The sequence below is a fragment of the Lynx canadensis genome, chromosome A1 (assembly GCF_007474595.2).
Source record: "Lynx canadensis isolate LIC74 chromosome A1, mLynCan4.pri.v2, whole genome shotgun sequence".
NCBI classification, from domain to species: domain Eukaryota; kingdom Metazoa; phylum Chordata; class Mammalia; order Carnivora; family Felidae; genus Lynx; species Lynx canadensis.
The window spans coordinates 116,948,522-116,961,206 of record NC_044303.2 but is presented as its reverse complement, the minus strand read 5'-3'; the positions used below and the strand labels follow the sequence as shown (position 1 = coordinate 116,961,206).

At 41.2% G+C, this 12,685-nt stretch overlaps 2 protein-coding genes across 2 annotated transcripts in view; both read right to left on the bottom strand.

Annotated features, from left to right (window-relative positions):
* LOC115516865 (protocadherin alpha-C2) overlaps positions 1-12,685 on the bottom strand; it is a 130,891-nt gene that overhangs the window by 85,232 nt on the left and 32,974 nt on the right. The gene's annotated exons all lie outside the window — the stretch shown is intronic.
* PCDHAC1 (protocadherin alpha subfamily C, 1) lies at positions 2,636-5,239 on the bottom strand. Its single transcript, XM_030320014.1, has one exon. The coding sequence runs from the start codon at positions 5,150-5,152 to the stop codon at positions 2,705-2,707; it is 2,448 nt and encodes an 815-aa protein (XP_030175874.1). The 5' UTR covers positions 5,153-5,239; the 3' UTR covers positions 2,636-2,704.

The following is a 12,685-nucleotide window of genomic DNA, read 5'->3' as shown; positions in this document are numbered from 1 at the left end:
AAGTCAATAATAAAATGTCTGGGTGAATTACAAATACTCCAGCTTTCTAGAAGTTATTTTATTCATGTTCTTATACATCATACTTTCTTTATATATAAGGAAATATCTAGTACACAAAAATTATTAGCAGGCAATGGACTACCTATAACTTGAAATATCAACATTGATGGAAAAAGATTGTGCAGGTAAACAAATGGGATGGCACAGTATTCCTCCATGTATGAACAGTCTATCTTTGTTACTGTCACTCATATAAGTTTAAAAATTCAGTGGCAAGGGATATTTTCCTCTGTTACTAGCTATATTCCTCCTTTTAAATAATTTTCCAACTTCCAGATGCATTTCTTTCAAGTCTGCTCAAAATGTGTTTCTCAAACAATACCTGACTGCCAAACATTCAGATTCCCAAACTTCAGTATTCTCATCTCTATTTGTTATAGAAAGCAGTGAAATAAAATAAATGATGCATTTTCTTGATAGGAAGAGAGTTTATACATTGTTTTGATACCTGAAATATTAACATTACAATGCACCAATTTTCTGTCTTAAAATTAACTACATTTTCATTTGTATTTGCTGCAACTTTCACAGTATAAACATGTGTGTCCCTACTAATCACTTTGTCATCTATAGGAACTGTGATCATATTTAGTGTCAGACACAGTATTGAGGTTTTTCTAGGACCAGAAAATCCCACTGTTAATGTTGTTTCACTACTATATATGAGGAAGAAAATAATCATTGAAATAATATATTTGAAAGAGATCTTTAAACTGCTAAATATATATACACATAAAGTGGAAAAGTAAGTTAAATCTTTGTTCTCGATGTTGAACTCTTCCATCTACATTAACACCCAATTCATCCATTCACAAATGTATTTATTCTTTCATGCAGGAAGCACTTATGCCATGTGAAACATAAAATATGCAAAATTATAATGCATATAAATCTATTTTATTTTCAGTTAACATCATCATTTGAAGAATAACTAACTTATAACTTACTTTTCTCCTATTACCTGGAATCATAAAACAAGGAATCCTCCATTCCCTTCCCTAATTTCTGCATACCTCCTTCCCTTTTATCAATGATCTCTATGAAAAATCAGAAAGTAATACTGTAAAATTGCTGAAGACTGTCCTCACTCTATTTGATAAGTTTTTGAAATGCAAAGAGCCACTAAGGATAAATTTAAGTATTTGAATAATTTAACTTATTCATTTTGTTTATATCTATAAAGTATTATTAATACGAGAAATAAAGATAAAAATGTTTTCCTGAATTTCCTAAACTGACAGATTTTAGTACTGTAAAATATGTTAATATTTACATGCATTACTTTCAAATATAGCATTTACTTATTTTAAAGTATATTGGCTTCTAAAATAATAAGAAAATTAAATCCAAGTTGAATGGACTTTGAATGGCAAGTGCACCTTGAATACACAAATGTTTCTGACACAACAATTACTCCTCTTTCAAACAATAAGTAATAAATGGAATTGTTGAATCACTATATTGTACATCTGAAATGAATATGACACTGTATATTAATTACACTGGAATTAAAATTTTAAAAACAATTACTACTCTTTCTTCTTTGTGAAATATATCAATAAAATGTAAAATAAAAGGTTGTCAAGTCCTATACCCAATGGTTTTATTTTCTATCAGTACAAACAGGTATTCTGAGACATGCTTATAATTTCCATATACTTAGAAACACTGTGTGGAGCTATCATTAGCTATGTTTCAGAGTGCCATTCTCAAAAAAGACTACTATGCAAAAATGGCATTTATTTAAAAAGTATGACCTAGAAAATATGTTGCCATTTTATTAAATGGTGTATCATTCAGGATCTAATTCAAATGCCATCTCTACCACAATTCCTCTTCTGATTTCCTCCTCCTCCCTTCCCAGATGTCCTCTCACAGTCTCTCTCTCCCTTTGAACATCCATTGCAATTTATTTTTACATTTTTTAGGTTATCATTGTCAAATCATGTAATGGTTTGGGCAAATGCCTCATCTTCCATGATACTATGCTTATGTAATGTAAAGACCCTTGCATATTTTTCATTCCCATTTTTGGTATCAGAATGCCTTACCCATATCTGGGACACCTGGGTGGCTCAGTCCATTAAGGGTCTGACTCTTGATCTTGGCTCAAGTCATGATCTCATGGTTTGTGAGATTGAGCCTCACGTCAGGCTCTCTGCGGACAGCACCAAGCTTGCTTGGGATTCTCTCTCTCCCTCTGCCTCTCTCTCTCAAAATAAATAAATAAACTTTTTAAAAAAATGCCTTACACATCTGTTGCTCAAAATGTTTTTTTTTAATGAAGGGGTTTATGCTTTAAATAATTCCTTGAATAAATTCATAAAAGGAATTAAAGACATCCCCATTTATTTCCTGTACCAGAAACTTTGGTGCCTTATTTCTAATTTTAGTCCTGTATACTAGATTACTTTTATTGTTCTTTAATAGGCTTAAATTTCTTACCCTTGTTTCTCAGAAATAAACTATAAACTCCTTGAGGCCAAGGACAGTCTTTTAATACTTTTATACTCCCAGAATTCTTAGCATGGGGGTGCTAAGCAGGAGTGTTCAATTCAATGGATTAAATGTTGCTAAAGGTTCATCTAAGAAGCATTTCAGAACATAGCTAGCAGCCATCTCCTGGGCAAGGGAATCAAATCCCTCAAGATTTGCTTACCATGGCATTGACATTTACGTGATCCCCTTTCCTATTCCGAATGTGAATGCAGGATATTGGCAAATTCAGTCCTACCCCAGTAGCCAGATTTCTCAGGTCAGCAGCACTGTATTCCCCACGCAACAGCAAACTGTTATTATCAGAACCAAGCCCTAGAGAGGCCCGATAGAGATAGGTCTGAGAAAGTCTCTCAACTGTAGTGACATCTATCGTGGCTGATGTCATACAAGGACTTGAAGCCATCTTCCTCCCTTGCCTCAACTCTTCTGAAGAGCGACAGCAGCTTTGAGAACAACAAGCTGGGCTCTGGTTCACCTTGATGCACACAAAGAAAAGTAAGCACCCCAGAAATAAAAAGGAAATAGAGGCCAGGGCAATTACTAAATACAGGTTCTGGGTGGAAAGGTGGCCTCCTCTTTCCCAGGTATCTTCAAAGTCTGGAAGGACCTGAGGGGCAAAGTTGCTCAACAGTATACCTAATGTGACAGAAGAGGAAAGTGAGGGGTCTCCATGGTCTCGAACCACTACCACCACCCTCTGTTTAACTGCATCAGTGGGAAGAATGAAGCGGGCAGTACGAAGTTCTCCCATATTGGCTGAAATTCTGAAGAGGCTAGAGTCAGAAGCCTGAAAAATATGGTAAGAAAGCCAAGCATTAGAGCCACTGTCTGCATCCTCTGCTACCACTTTTGTGACCAAGTGTCCAGTTCTGGCAGAGCGAGGCACAATTTCCACTGGAACAGAGCCATTTCTGGGCAAGGGAAACAGGATGACTGGAGCATTGTCGTTCCTATCTACCACAAATAAGTTCACAGTCACTGCTGCACTTCTGGGAGGAATGCCACCATCCCGGGCTTCCACTTGGAAGTGAAACCCCCTGAGTTGCTCAAAGTCAAAGGGAATTTTGGCAGTGATAGCCCCACTGGATGATTCTACTGCCACCAAGCTAGAGGCTGTCTGCCTTTCAGAGATAATATCCAACAGCTCATAGAAGACAAGGCCATTTTCCCCTAGGTCCGGATCCTGGGCAAAAACACGGCCTAAAGAGGCCCCAGGATCATTGTTTTCAGCCACAAAAAGTTCCTGTTGTGGTTGAGCAAAATTTGGTGAATTGTCGTTCACATCAGCAACAGACACAGTCACTGTCCTGCGGGTGCTCAGTGGGGGTGAGCCACCATCTGAGGCAGTAATCAGGACATGGTATTCGCTGACCTGCTCCCGGTCCAGCGGCCCATCAGTCACCAAGCTGTAGTAGTTGTCAAAAGAAGCCTTCAGCTTAAAAGGGCCTCCACTGGACATGCTACAAAAGACCTTACCATTGGGACCGAGGTCCTCGTCCCTTAGACTGAAGAGAGCAATCACTGTGCCAGGGGCTGCGTCCTCAGAAACTGAACTGGATAGAGTCAGGAGGTTCACCTCAGGGGCATGATCATTCACATCAGTCACTTCCACCAGCAGTTTGACAGTACTAGCTAGACCGAAGGTACCCTCATCCCTCGCCTCAATGTATGCTTCCAACACCGTTTCAGGTAGACCGAGTGAAGCAGCTACCCGCACTTCCCCATTTCTAGGGTGCACGTGAAAGTAGTGTCGCAGCTCCACCAGCGTGCTATTGCTTAAGGAGTACCGGATTTCCCCATTGGAGCCTTCATCCGGGTCCGAGGCCTGAACTCGTAATAACAAAGTCCCGTTCGGGGCAGTCTCTGGTACCTTGGCACGGTATACTGTGCGCTCAAATACAGGCGCATTGTCGTTTGTGTCCACCACTATGATGGTAACTTGTGCTTCTCCGGAGCGCGCGGGCTGCCCTCCATCCTTAGCGGTGAGCAGTAGCTGGTGGGTGGCACGCTGCTCCCGATCCAGCGCTTTCTCTAATACCAACTCCGGGTATTCACTGCCGTCGACTCGCGACCCCATGATCAAGCGAAAGTGCTGGCTGGGGCTCAGGGTGTAGGTCAGGACACCGTTGCTTCCCTCGTCCGCATCTAGGGCATTAGGAAGAGTAAAGCGGGCTCCAGGCAACAGGAACTCGGGGATGTGCAGCTGCACGTCGCCAGCAGGGAAGACAGGAGAGTTGTCGTTGATGTCCACGACGTGAACTCGCATCTTGTGTAGCTCCAGCGGGTCCTCGAGCACCAGCTCATAGGTCAAGACGCAGGCAGCTTTAGTCCCGCACAGCCGTTCGCGGTCTGCCGGCTCTCGGACCACCAGGCTACCGCTGGCCAGATCCACCCCGAAGTAGGGCTCGCGGAGGCTGGAAAGTAAGCGAAAGTTCCGCAAGCGTAGAGCGGCCGCTGACAGCCCCAAGTCCGCGGAAACATTACCTACAGCTACGCTCCGCACGGTCTCCTCCAACACTGAGTATTCCAGCTGTCTGGCGGCAGAGCAGCAGGAGACCCACAGACATAGAACCGCCACCCTCCAGCCCACCATCCTCCTCCCTCTTGGCGTCCCCGCTCCACCAGCAGTGACCCAGAACCATGCTCCGGACTCCCGGAGAGCACGAACTGTGGTAAAGAGCAAGAGCCGGCCGCCCGCCGAAGCGGACTCGAGGTGCACAGACCGCCGACGTTCTGCCTCTTGAATATACTGGAATTGCCCCGGGCTGACGGGCTGGAAGCTAAACTCTCGGGACTGGAGGCTTGGCAGCCGTCTGGGAAAGCGGAGCTGGTCGGTGCAGAGGAGCGCAGCGCCGCCTAGGGGTGCAGAGACGAGGTAAACTACTCAGGCTAGGGAGGGGCCATCTCCAAGCCCTTCGAGCTGGGCTCTCTCCACAAAGTCCCGGCAGCCGGCGGGGGGCGGGGCACAGCGAGGAAGATGCCGTGAGAAATTAACACATCTTCCTTTGAACCCTGTTTCTAAGGAAAACGCCCTAAGAAGGCCTCCGTCTTAACTTCCACAACCTCTGACTGAAGACTGCTCGTAATTGAGGCTGAGCTCGTTTGGGCTTCTCTCTCCACTGTTTCACAGGGGAGCGTCCAGTTTCGGGCGCTCGGACCCACGGAACCCCTCCAGTGCCGGCGAAGAGATCGGAACTCCCAGAGAAATCGCGGGGCGGAGGCGGCGAGAGGTGGAATCGCGACCCTGAATGACCACGCCTTCGAAGCTTAAGGAAACCGGAAGCCCCAAGCTAAGGGCTGAAGCATTACATTCTAGATTCCTAGCCTCTCCACTGAGGGTTAAAGTCTCTGTGCACCTTCTTATATATGGGAAGCCAAGATTTCAACAGAGGCGACCAGTGAGGAACAAATTGGGTAATAGGGTCTTCCCCAAGCTTCCCTCCCACCCCCCATCCCCGGCTCTAGCTTTTCGAGACACCCAGGTGGGCGAGCGCCAGGCTTATGGTTCGTTCCGCTTTTTTGTGGGTCAGCAATTTCCCTTTCCTCAGGAGCCCCTACTTGCTTTACAAGCGGCCCGTGACGCTCTGGATGAGACAGGTTAGAAACCAGTCAGTACAAGCCCCTGAAACTCAGAAAAACTGACACTCCTCCCCAATGGGACGTGTGAAGTGGAAGTGGAAGAAAGTTACTGAGATACTCTCCAGAGTGTAACCAGAAAACTACTGTGTAAATTTATTCTCTGTAAATATTTAGAAAATAGCATTGAGGCAGGGTAGGAACTAACTGCCCATATGTTGTCCAACTTCGTTTTTAAGCCGGTATTCTGAAGGGAAATTGGGACTTTGGTCTGTCCTTGTAAAAACACCTCCGAGCTACAAGAAGTTATCTCCAAATTTGGCCTTGTGCTCAACAACCCGCGGCTTTCCCTGAGGGGGAGGCGAACTGAAAAAGAGTGACTTCAATGACTATTAAACACTAAATTCCTTAAACTTATTTTAATGTAATTGCAACGTCGAAAACCCCAGGAACCAAAATTTGAAAGACAAAAGCTAGATACTGATCAAGAATTGAAGCTTTCAGGGCACTGTATTTTCTGTTCAGAAAACTGCCTACAAGTGTTGATAATCACTGAAGCTGAAGGCTGGATACATGGGAGCTAATTACACAATTCTCTTTACTGTATGTTTGAATACACTGTTATAATAGTTTTTAAAATTGATGATTAAAATGGGGGTGGGGGAGGTAAGCTGTTCCAGCATTCTGGTTTTAAGACTGAAAGTGGGATTGGTAAATTCATTATGCCACTAAGAACCAATCACCTCCCCAGAACAATATAAACCCAGCCCTTATCTCTTCCAGGAAAGCAGAGTAAGCGCAACATAAGGCAATTTAAATAGTAAATGCCCTTGACTAATTTGTCTTTCTGAGATAAGGAACCAAGAAAATCATTGACACCAAGTCTTGGATAAAATTAAAGCAGGAAATATGTCAGCCCAGTGAAATGTTTAGGTAGAGACATAAATATAGCCATCACTGGGGATCTGCATTAAGATGTGAAATAACCCATAAAAATTAAATTTATTCACCAAATTTCAGAACCAAAACTAATTATCTACTTCAAATGCCAGAGATTAAAATTTGCATTTCCTCGCTTTCATTTAATGCTGCTAACTGCTTTGGGGTGAAAGATTATACTTTTCACTTTTCCAATAGCAGCTGATGAAATACATCTGGAGAGATATACTCAACTTTTGGAATGCCCCTGATTTTAAGACCTACAATCAAGTTCCCAGTTAGGCTGGATTTAGGATTTCTGAGCTCTGTCTAGGAGGACAGTGTGTGGGGGTGTAGATTAGCAAGTGGGGAAAAGGAAAAACTCATACTGAAAATCAACATGGAAAATGCTGACAAAAACTCTTCCCCCTTCACACCCCTCTCACACTTTTGGCTTCCCCTTTCCCCCATTTCTCTGTCCAAACTGCCACTAATGATTATTTTCAAAAGATTTAATTTCTGTAAAGAATAAATGAATAGCGCTCACCTAGTAGGATTTGTCCCAACATCAGCCTCCCTATCTTTAGGCATAACTGGGATTTGTGCGAAAGCATTATTTAGGAGATACTTGGGATATTCGAAAACCCCAAAGATGAGGAAGTCACAAGTTCTTCCTTTTGTATAAGATGACTTGTTGAACATTAAATCATAAATTAACAAAATTTCTCCTTAGCAGAAACTTTCAAATATTTCATTTTGCCATTTTATGCCATTTTCCATAGTTTCCCCTAATTCAGGTATTTTCAAGTTTTAACTACGTGCAAGTATAACTTTAAGTGGACTCAATACAAAAACAGTCTTGATTTCTGCTTGGATTCTATTGCCAAAACAATTATTATAAAGCTCTCCCAACCAAACTTGGCCTTAAACTAAATAACTTCAAATTTTTATTTAATAAATAAATTTTGAAATAAATTCAAAAGAATTCTAGCCATAATGCATAAGCTCCTATTAGAGATCTTGCAGCCAAATAGGAAAAAAGTAAATTTGACATACACCAAAGAGTATGTCAGCAAAAGTGATGAAGGATAGAAGCAGAAATGCTCACCTTTAGTCCCGAAGGCTGACCTACAGCCTGCATAGTTTTTAAAAATATTTTTATTTGTTTATGAGAGTGAGAACCAGAGTGTGAGCAGGGGAGGAGCAGGGTGAAAGGGAAACACAGAATCCCAAGCAGGCTCCAGGCTTCACGAGCTGTCAGCACAGAGCCTGACACAGGGCTCGAACTCATGAACTGCAAGATCATGACCTGAGCCAAAGTCGGAAGCTTAACCAACTGAGCCACCCAGGTGCCATGCTTGCATAGGTTTAATAAGGATTAAATATGTGCTGGTTGCTACATCCTTAAAGGGTCTCATGACTGCCTGTATATCTCACCCATAGTTAATATCAAACTGAATGATAAACACCAGAGAAATCTTGTGAAAGCAGTTTTATGAGTAGAAATTCAAAGAAATATTTATGATACTTCCTACATGTTCCCTCCACCTTGAGCACTAAGCATATAACTACAACTTCATACAGCAGAAAGTGCATCTTTTTCTGCACATGGGTCCTGTCCTATGCTACTTAAATAAACTCACTATGTTGCACCATATAACATCTCAAGAAATTCTTGGCCATTGTTCTCGACAACCCCACAACAAAAGGATATGTATGATTTTAAACCAGATTTTCTTTTTTAAAGAATTGTTTTAATGTTTACCTTTGAGAGAAAAAGACAAAGCACAAATGGGGGAGGGGGAGAGGGAGAGGGAGAGAGAGAGAGAGGAGAGAGAGAGAGAGAGAGAGAGAGAGAGAGAGAGAGAATGGAAGCAGGCTCCAGGCTCTGAGCTGTCAGCACAGAGCCCAATGCAGGGCTCGAACACTAACTGTGAGATCATGACCTGAGCCAAAGTTGGACACTTAACCAAGTAAGCTACCCAGGGTGCCCCTAAACCAGATTTTTTCTTAGTGCTTAAGATTATTCCTTGGGAACATGTTATGTGCTTAAGAAACTAAAAGACAGGACATCAGCAGCATCACATCAAGCACATTTTCATCCTGTAAAGCTTAATGAAGTGTCCAAATCAAGTCTAACAGAGTAGGACTTCTTTGAGAGTAGAGATCTGTATCACTCAAATTTTGTGTCTTAAGTATCTAGCTGGGTTCTGGGCACACAAATTAAGTGGCTAAAGCACTCTCAATATACAACAACCTATGTCATCCTTTTTTCTTTTTTTACTTACATCCTTACCAATAACACATTACTACAGAATTTCTTTCTCAATTTTCTATTGCCAAGGAACCAGTTTTTCACATAATACATCACATAATACCATATAAAGTATCTTGGACCTTTCTTTTGTGAATCCTCACTCTAACTCTATGTTGTGTTTACTTACTACTTTATGATTATGTAATAATTTTCCAAAAATTACCTTTTTCTAAAAATTGTTTTCTATTTCATCTTCAAAGTATAGCCCTCAGAACCTAAAGTCATACTCCAGGTTGGTCATATCTTATCCAAAAAGAGGATATCTGGCCCTTTCAATGCAGGCTGGCTGAGTCCAAGGACCCAGAGGGAGTCCCACAGGACCAGTGAAGAGGGTCGTTGGCTTCTCCCAGAATGGAAATCAATCTTCCTGGATGGAAACGCAAACCAAGAGGAAGGGAGAGCAGAGTTTACTGAAGATAGACAGAGCAGAGTCAGAAAGAGAGTCTGGGAGACTCAGAAAGGAAAGGAGAGACAGAGTCTTGTCTTTGCTTGGGGCTTGGGGTTTTTGTTGAGGATGGTTGTCTGGTATATGTGTCCCCTCAGGCATCCAAGAATTGGTCAAAATGATGAGTTTTTAGACGTCCTCCATAAGTCACTGAGGCCCTTGAGTCAGTGGTCTTGGAAAACATTCATGACAACCTCACCTAGTCATTCCTTAGATGTTAATCTGTTGTGCTGGAAGACTCCAAAGAAATCATGAACTTCTTGACCTTTACAAGGAGGACGTACATTAAGGCATGTGTAAGAATAGATCTAGAAAGGGAAACTGAAGGGACCCCATGAAAAAACTGCCTTTTTTGCTCCTTTTCCTGCTTCAGTTCTTGCTAGGACCTAGGCCCCTACCTTCCTTCTGAGTTTCTCAGACTCTCTGTCTGAATCTGCTCTCTCTCTGTATCTTCAATAAACTCTGCTCTCACTTCCTTTTGGTTCATGTTTGATTTCCATCCTGGGAAAAGCCAAGGACCCCCTTTGCTGGTCCTGTGGGACCCCCCTCTGGCTCCTTGAACCCAGCCAGCCTGCATCACTTTTTTTTTTTTGAGAGAGAGGGAAAGAGAGAGAGAATGCAAATGGTAAAGGGAGAGAGAGAGAGAATTGGAGCATCGGGCTCTTTCTCACAACCCCAAGATCATGACCCAAGTGCAGCCAAAACCAAGAGTCAGAAACTTAACCGACTGAGTCACCCAGGTACCCCTGCATCACTTTCAAACAAAATACTATAAATCAAGGAAAAGAGTCTAAAATTGCATCTAGCTCTTTAACACCCATATCACTTTTTAAATCATGGATTGAAAACTAAAATTCACACCTATTTTTTTTGAGATACTCTTAAGCCACAGATCAGAAAGTCCTAGACTTCTATACTTTTTCTTTTCACTCAAATATGATGAATGTCATTGTGTTAAGAGCTAACCTATCTAGTTCAATCACATAATATATTTTACCTACATTCAAATTTCATATTGCTATGTATTTGGTAAGTAGTAACACCACATCTTCCTCTGAGCTGCAGATGAAAGTTTTCATCAAGTGTAGCTGAAAAGGAAGGCCTGAAACCTTTACCAACAACCCCACCAGACATCAGTTTATTAGACAGTACCTAACCTGAAATAAAAATTAAACCAAGAAGGGCACCTCAGTGGCCCAGTTGGTTAAGTGTCTGACTCTTTATTTCTGTTCAGGTCATTATCTCATGGTGGTGAGATCAAGCCCTGCACTGTGCTCTGCACTGACAGCTGAGTGCCTACTTGGGATTTTCCCTCTGCCATTCCCCTGTGTTCTCTCTCCTTCTCAAAAAAAATAAACTTTAAAAAAAATCTAACAAGACACTATCAACATTATCCAAAAAAAGACAACATACAAATCTCACATTATGGTTTCAAAACATGCTAAACAAATATCACTAGATCATCATTATGATAGATTCTTAAAAGAAATTTGATAAAATTTGACAGCTGTTACAAATGACCATCTTCATTTTAAACAGTAAAACACCAGAATTATCTCCATGAAAAATCATGAGCATAACAAGACATTTCATGTCATAGTATTATTCAATACTGACTTGGATACTCTAAACAACACAAGATAAGAAAGTGTGACTCTGTGTGTGTGTATGTGTGTGTGTGTGTGTGTGTGTGTGTGTGTTAGAAAGGAGGATAACATGTATGGTTACAAGATAAGTTTATAGCTGATATAATTTTCTACTCATAAAATCCAAGAAAATTAAAGAAAAAAATAATTAGAACTAAAAAGAGTTCAGTGACATTATTAGCTTTCATCTTTGATGAGATTCTATAAAACATTTGGACTTCAAGCATAATATATATGAAAAGAAGTTACTAAGTGCCATGAAAACTGGACCAAGATGTGAGAGAGTGCTAACAGTGAATTCTGGCCACTGGAGCTTTGGAAAGTGTGGTAATCAATTTCAGTATTGAGCATCAGTACCCCAAGGCCAGTGGGTTTCTCCTAGAGGCTATAGCAGGGCAATATGACTATGTGCACTCTTGTACCACAGTGGAAAAACCTTTACCCCTTTCCACAGAAGACTAACAGTGGGACTGGTCAGATGCCATATGATTCACACACTCTAAGCAGAAACAAAAGTGCTTCACTGAGCCTAAAATAGGGAATGATATTTCCACACAAGATGATAAGCCTAGGACAGGCTGTGTGAACTCCTTATCTCTTGGTAAGGAAGTGTTCCAAGTCCAAGGCCCATTCTTATGTGAATAAGTGAAGGTTGAAAGACTACAAATTAGACTGCCCTTCCCAACACTAAGCATAAAATAAGCTTCAATAAAGTTAAAAGTATTGATACCATACAAAGTGTGTTCTCTGACCACAATGGAAAGAAATTAGAAATCAATAACAAAATGAAATTTGAGAAATTCACAAATATGTGGAAATTAAATCACATATGCTAAAGTAACCAATGGGTCAAAGAAGAGCAAGGAAAATTAGAAAACACTCTGAGACAAATGAAAATGAAGATACAATATATGAGAAACTTATGGGATGCAACTAAAGCAGTGCTCAGAGGAAAATGTACAGCTATAATGTTGACACAGAAAAATGAAGAAATGCCTCATATCAATAACCTAACCTCCTACTTTAAGTTTCTGGAAAAATAAGAGCAAACCAAACCCAAAGCAAACAAAAGAAAGAGAGTAAATAGGATTATGGCAGAAATAAATGAAATAAATAATGGAAAAATAGTAGAGAAAGACAATGAAGCTGAAGCCACAAGCTGGTTCTTTGAAAAGATCAACATAATTGACAAACCTTTACCTAGACTGACCAAGAGGAAAGACA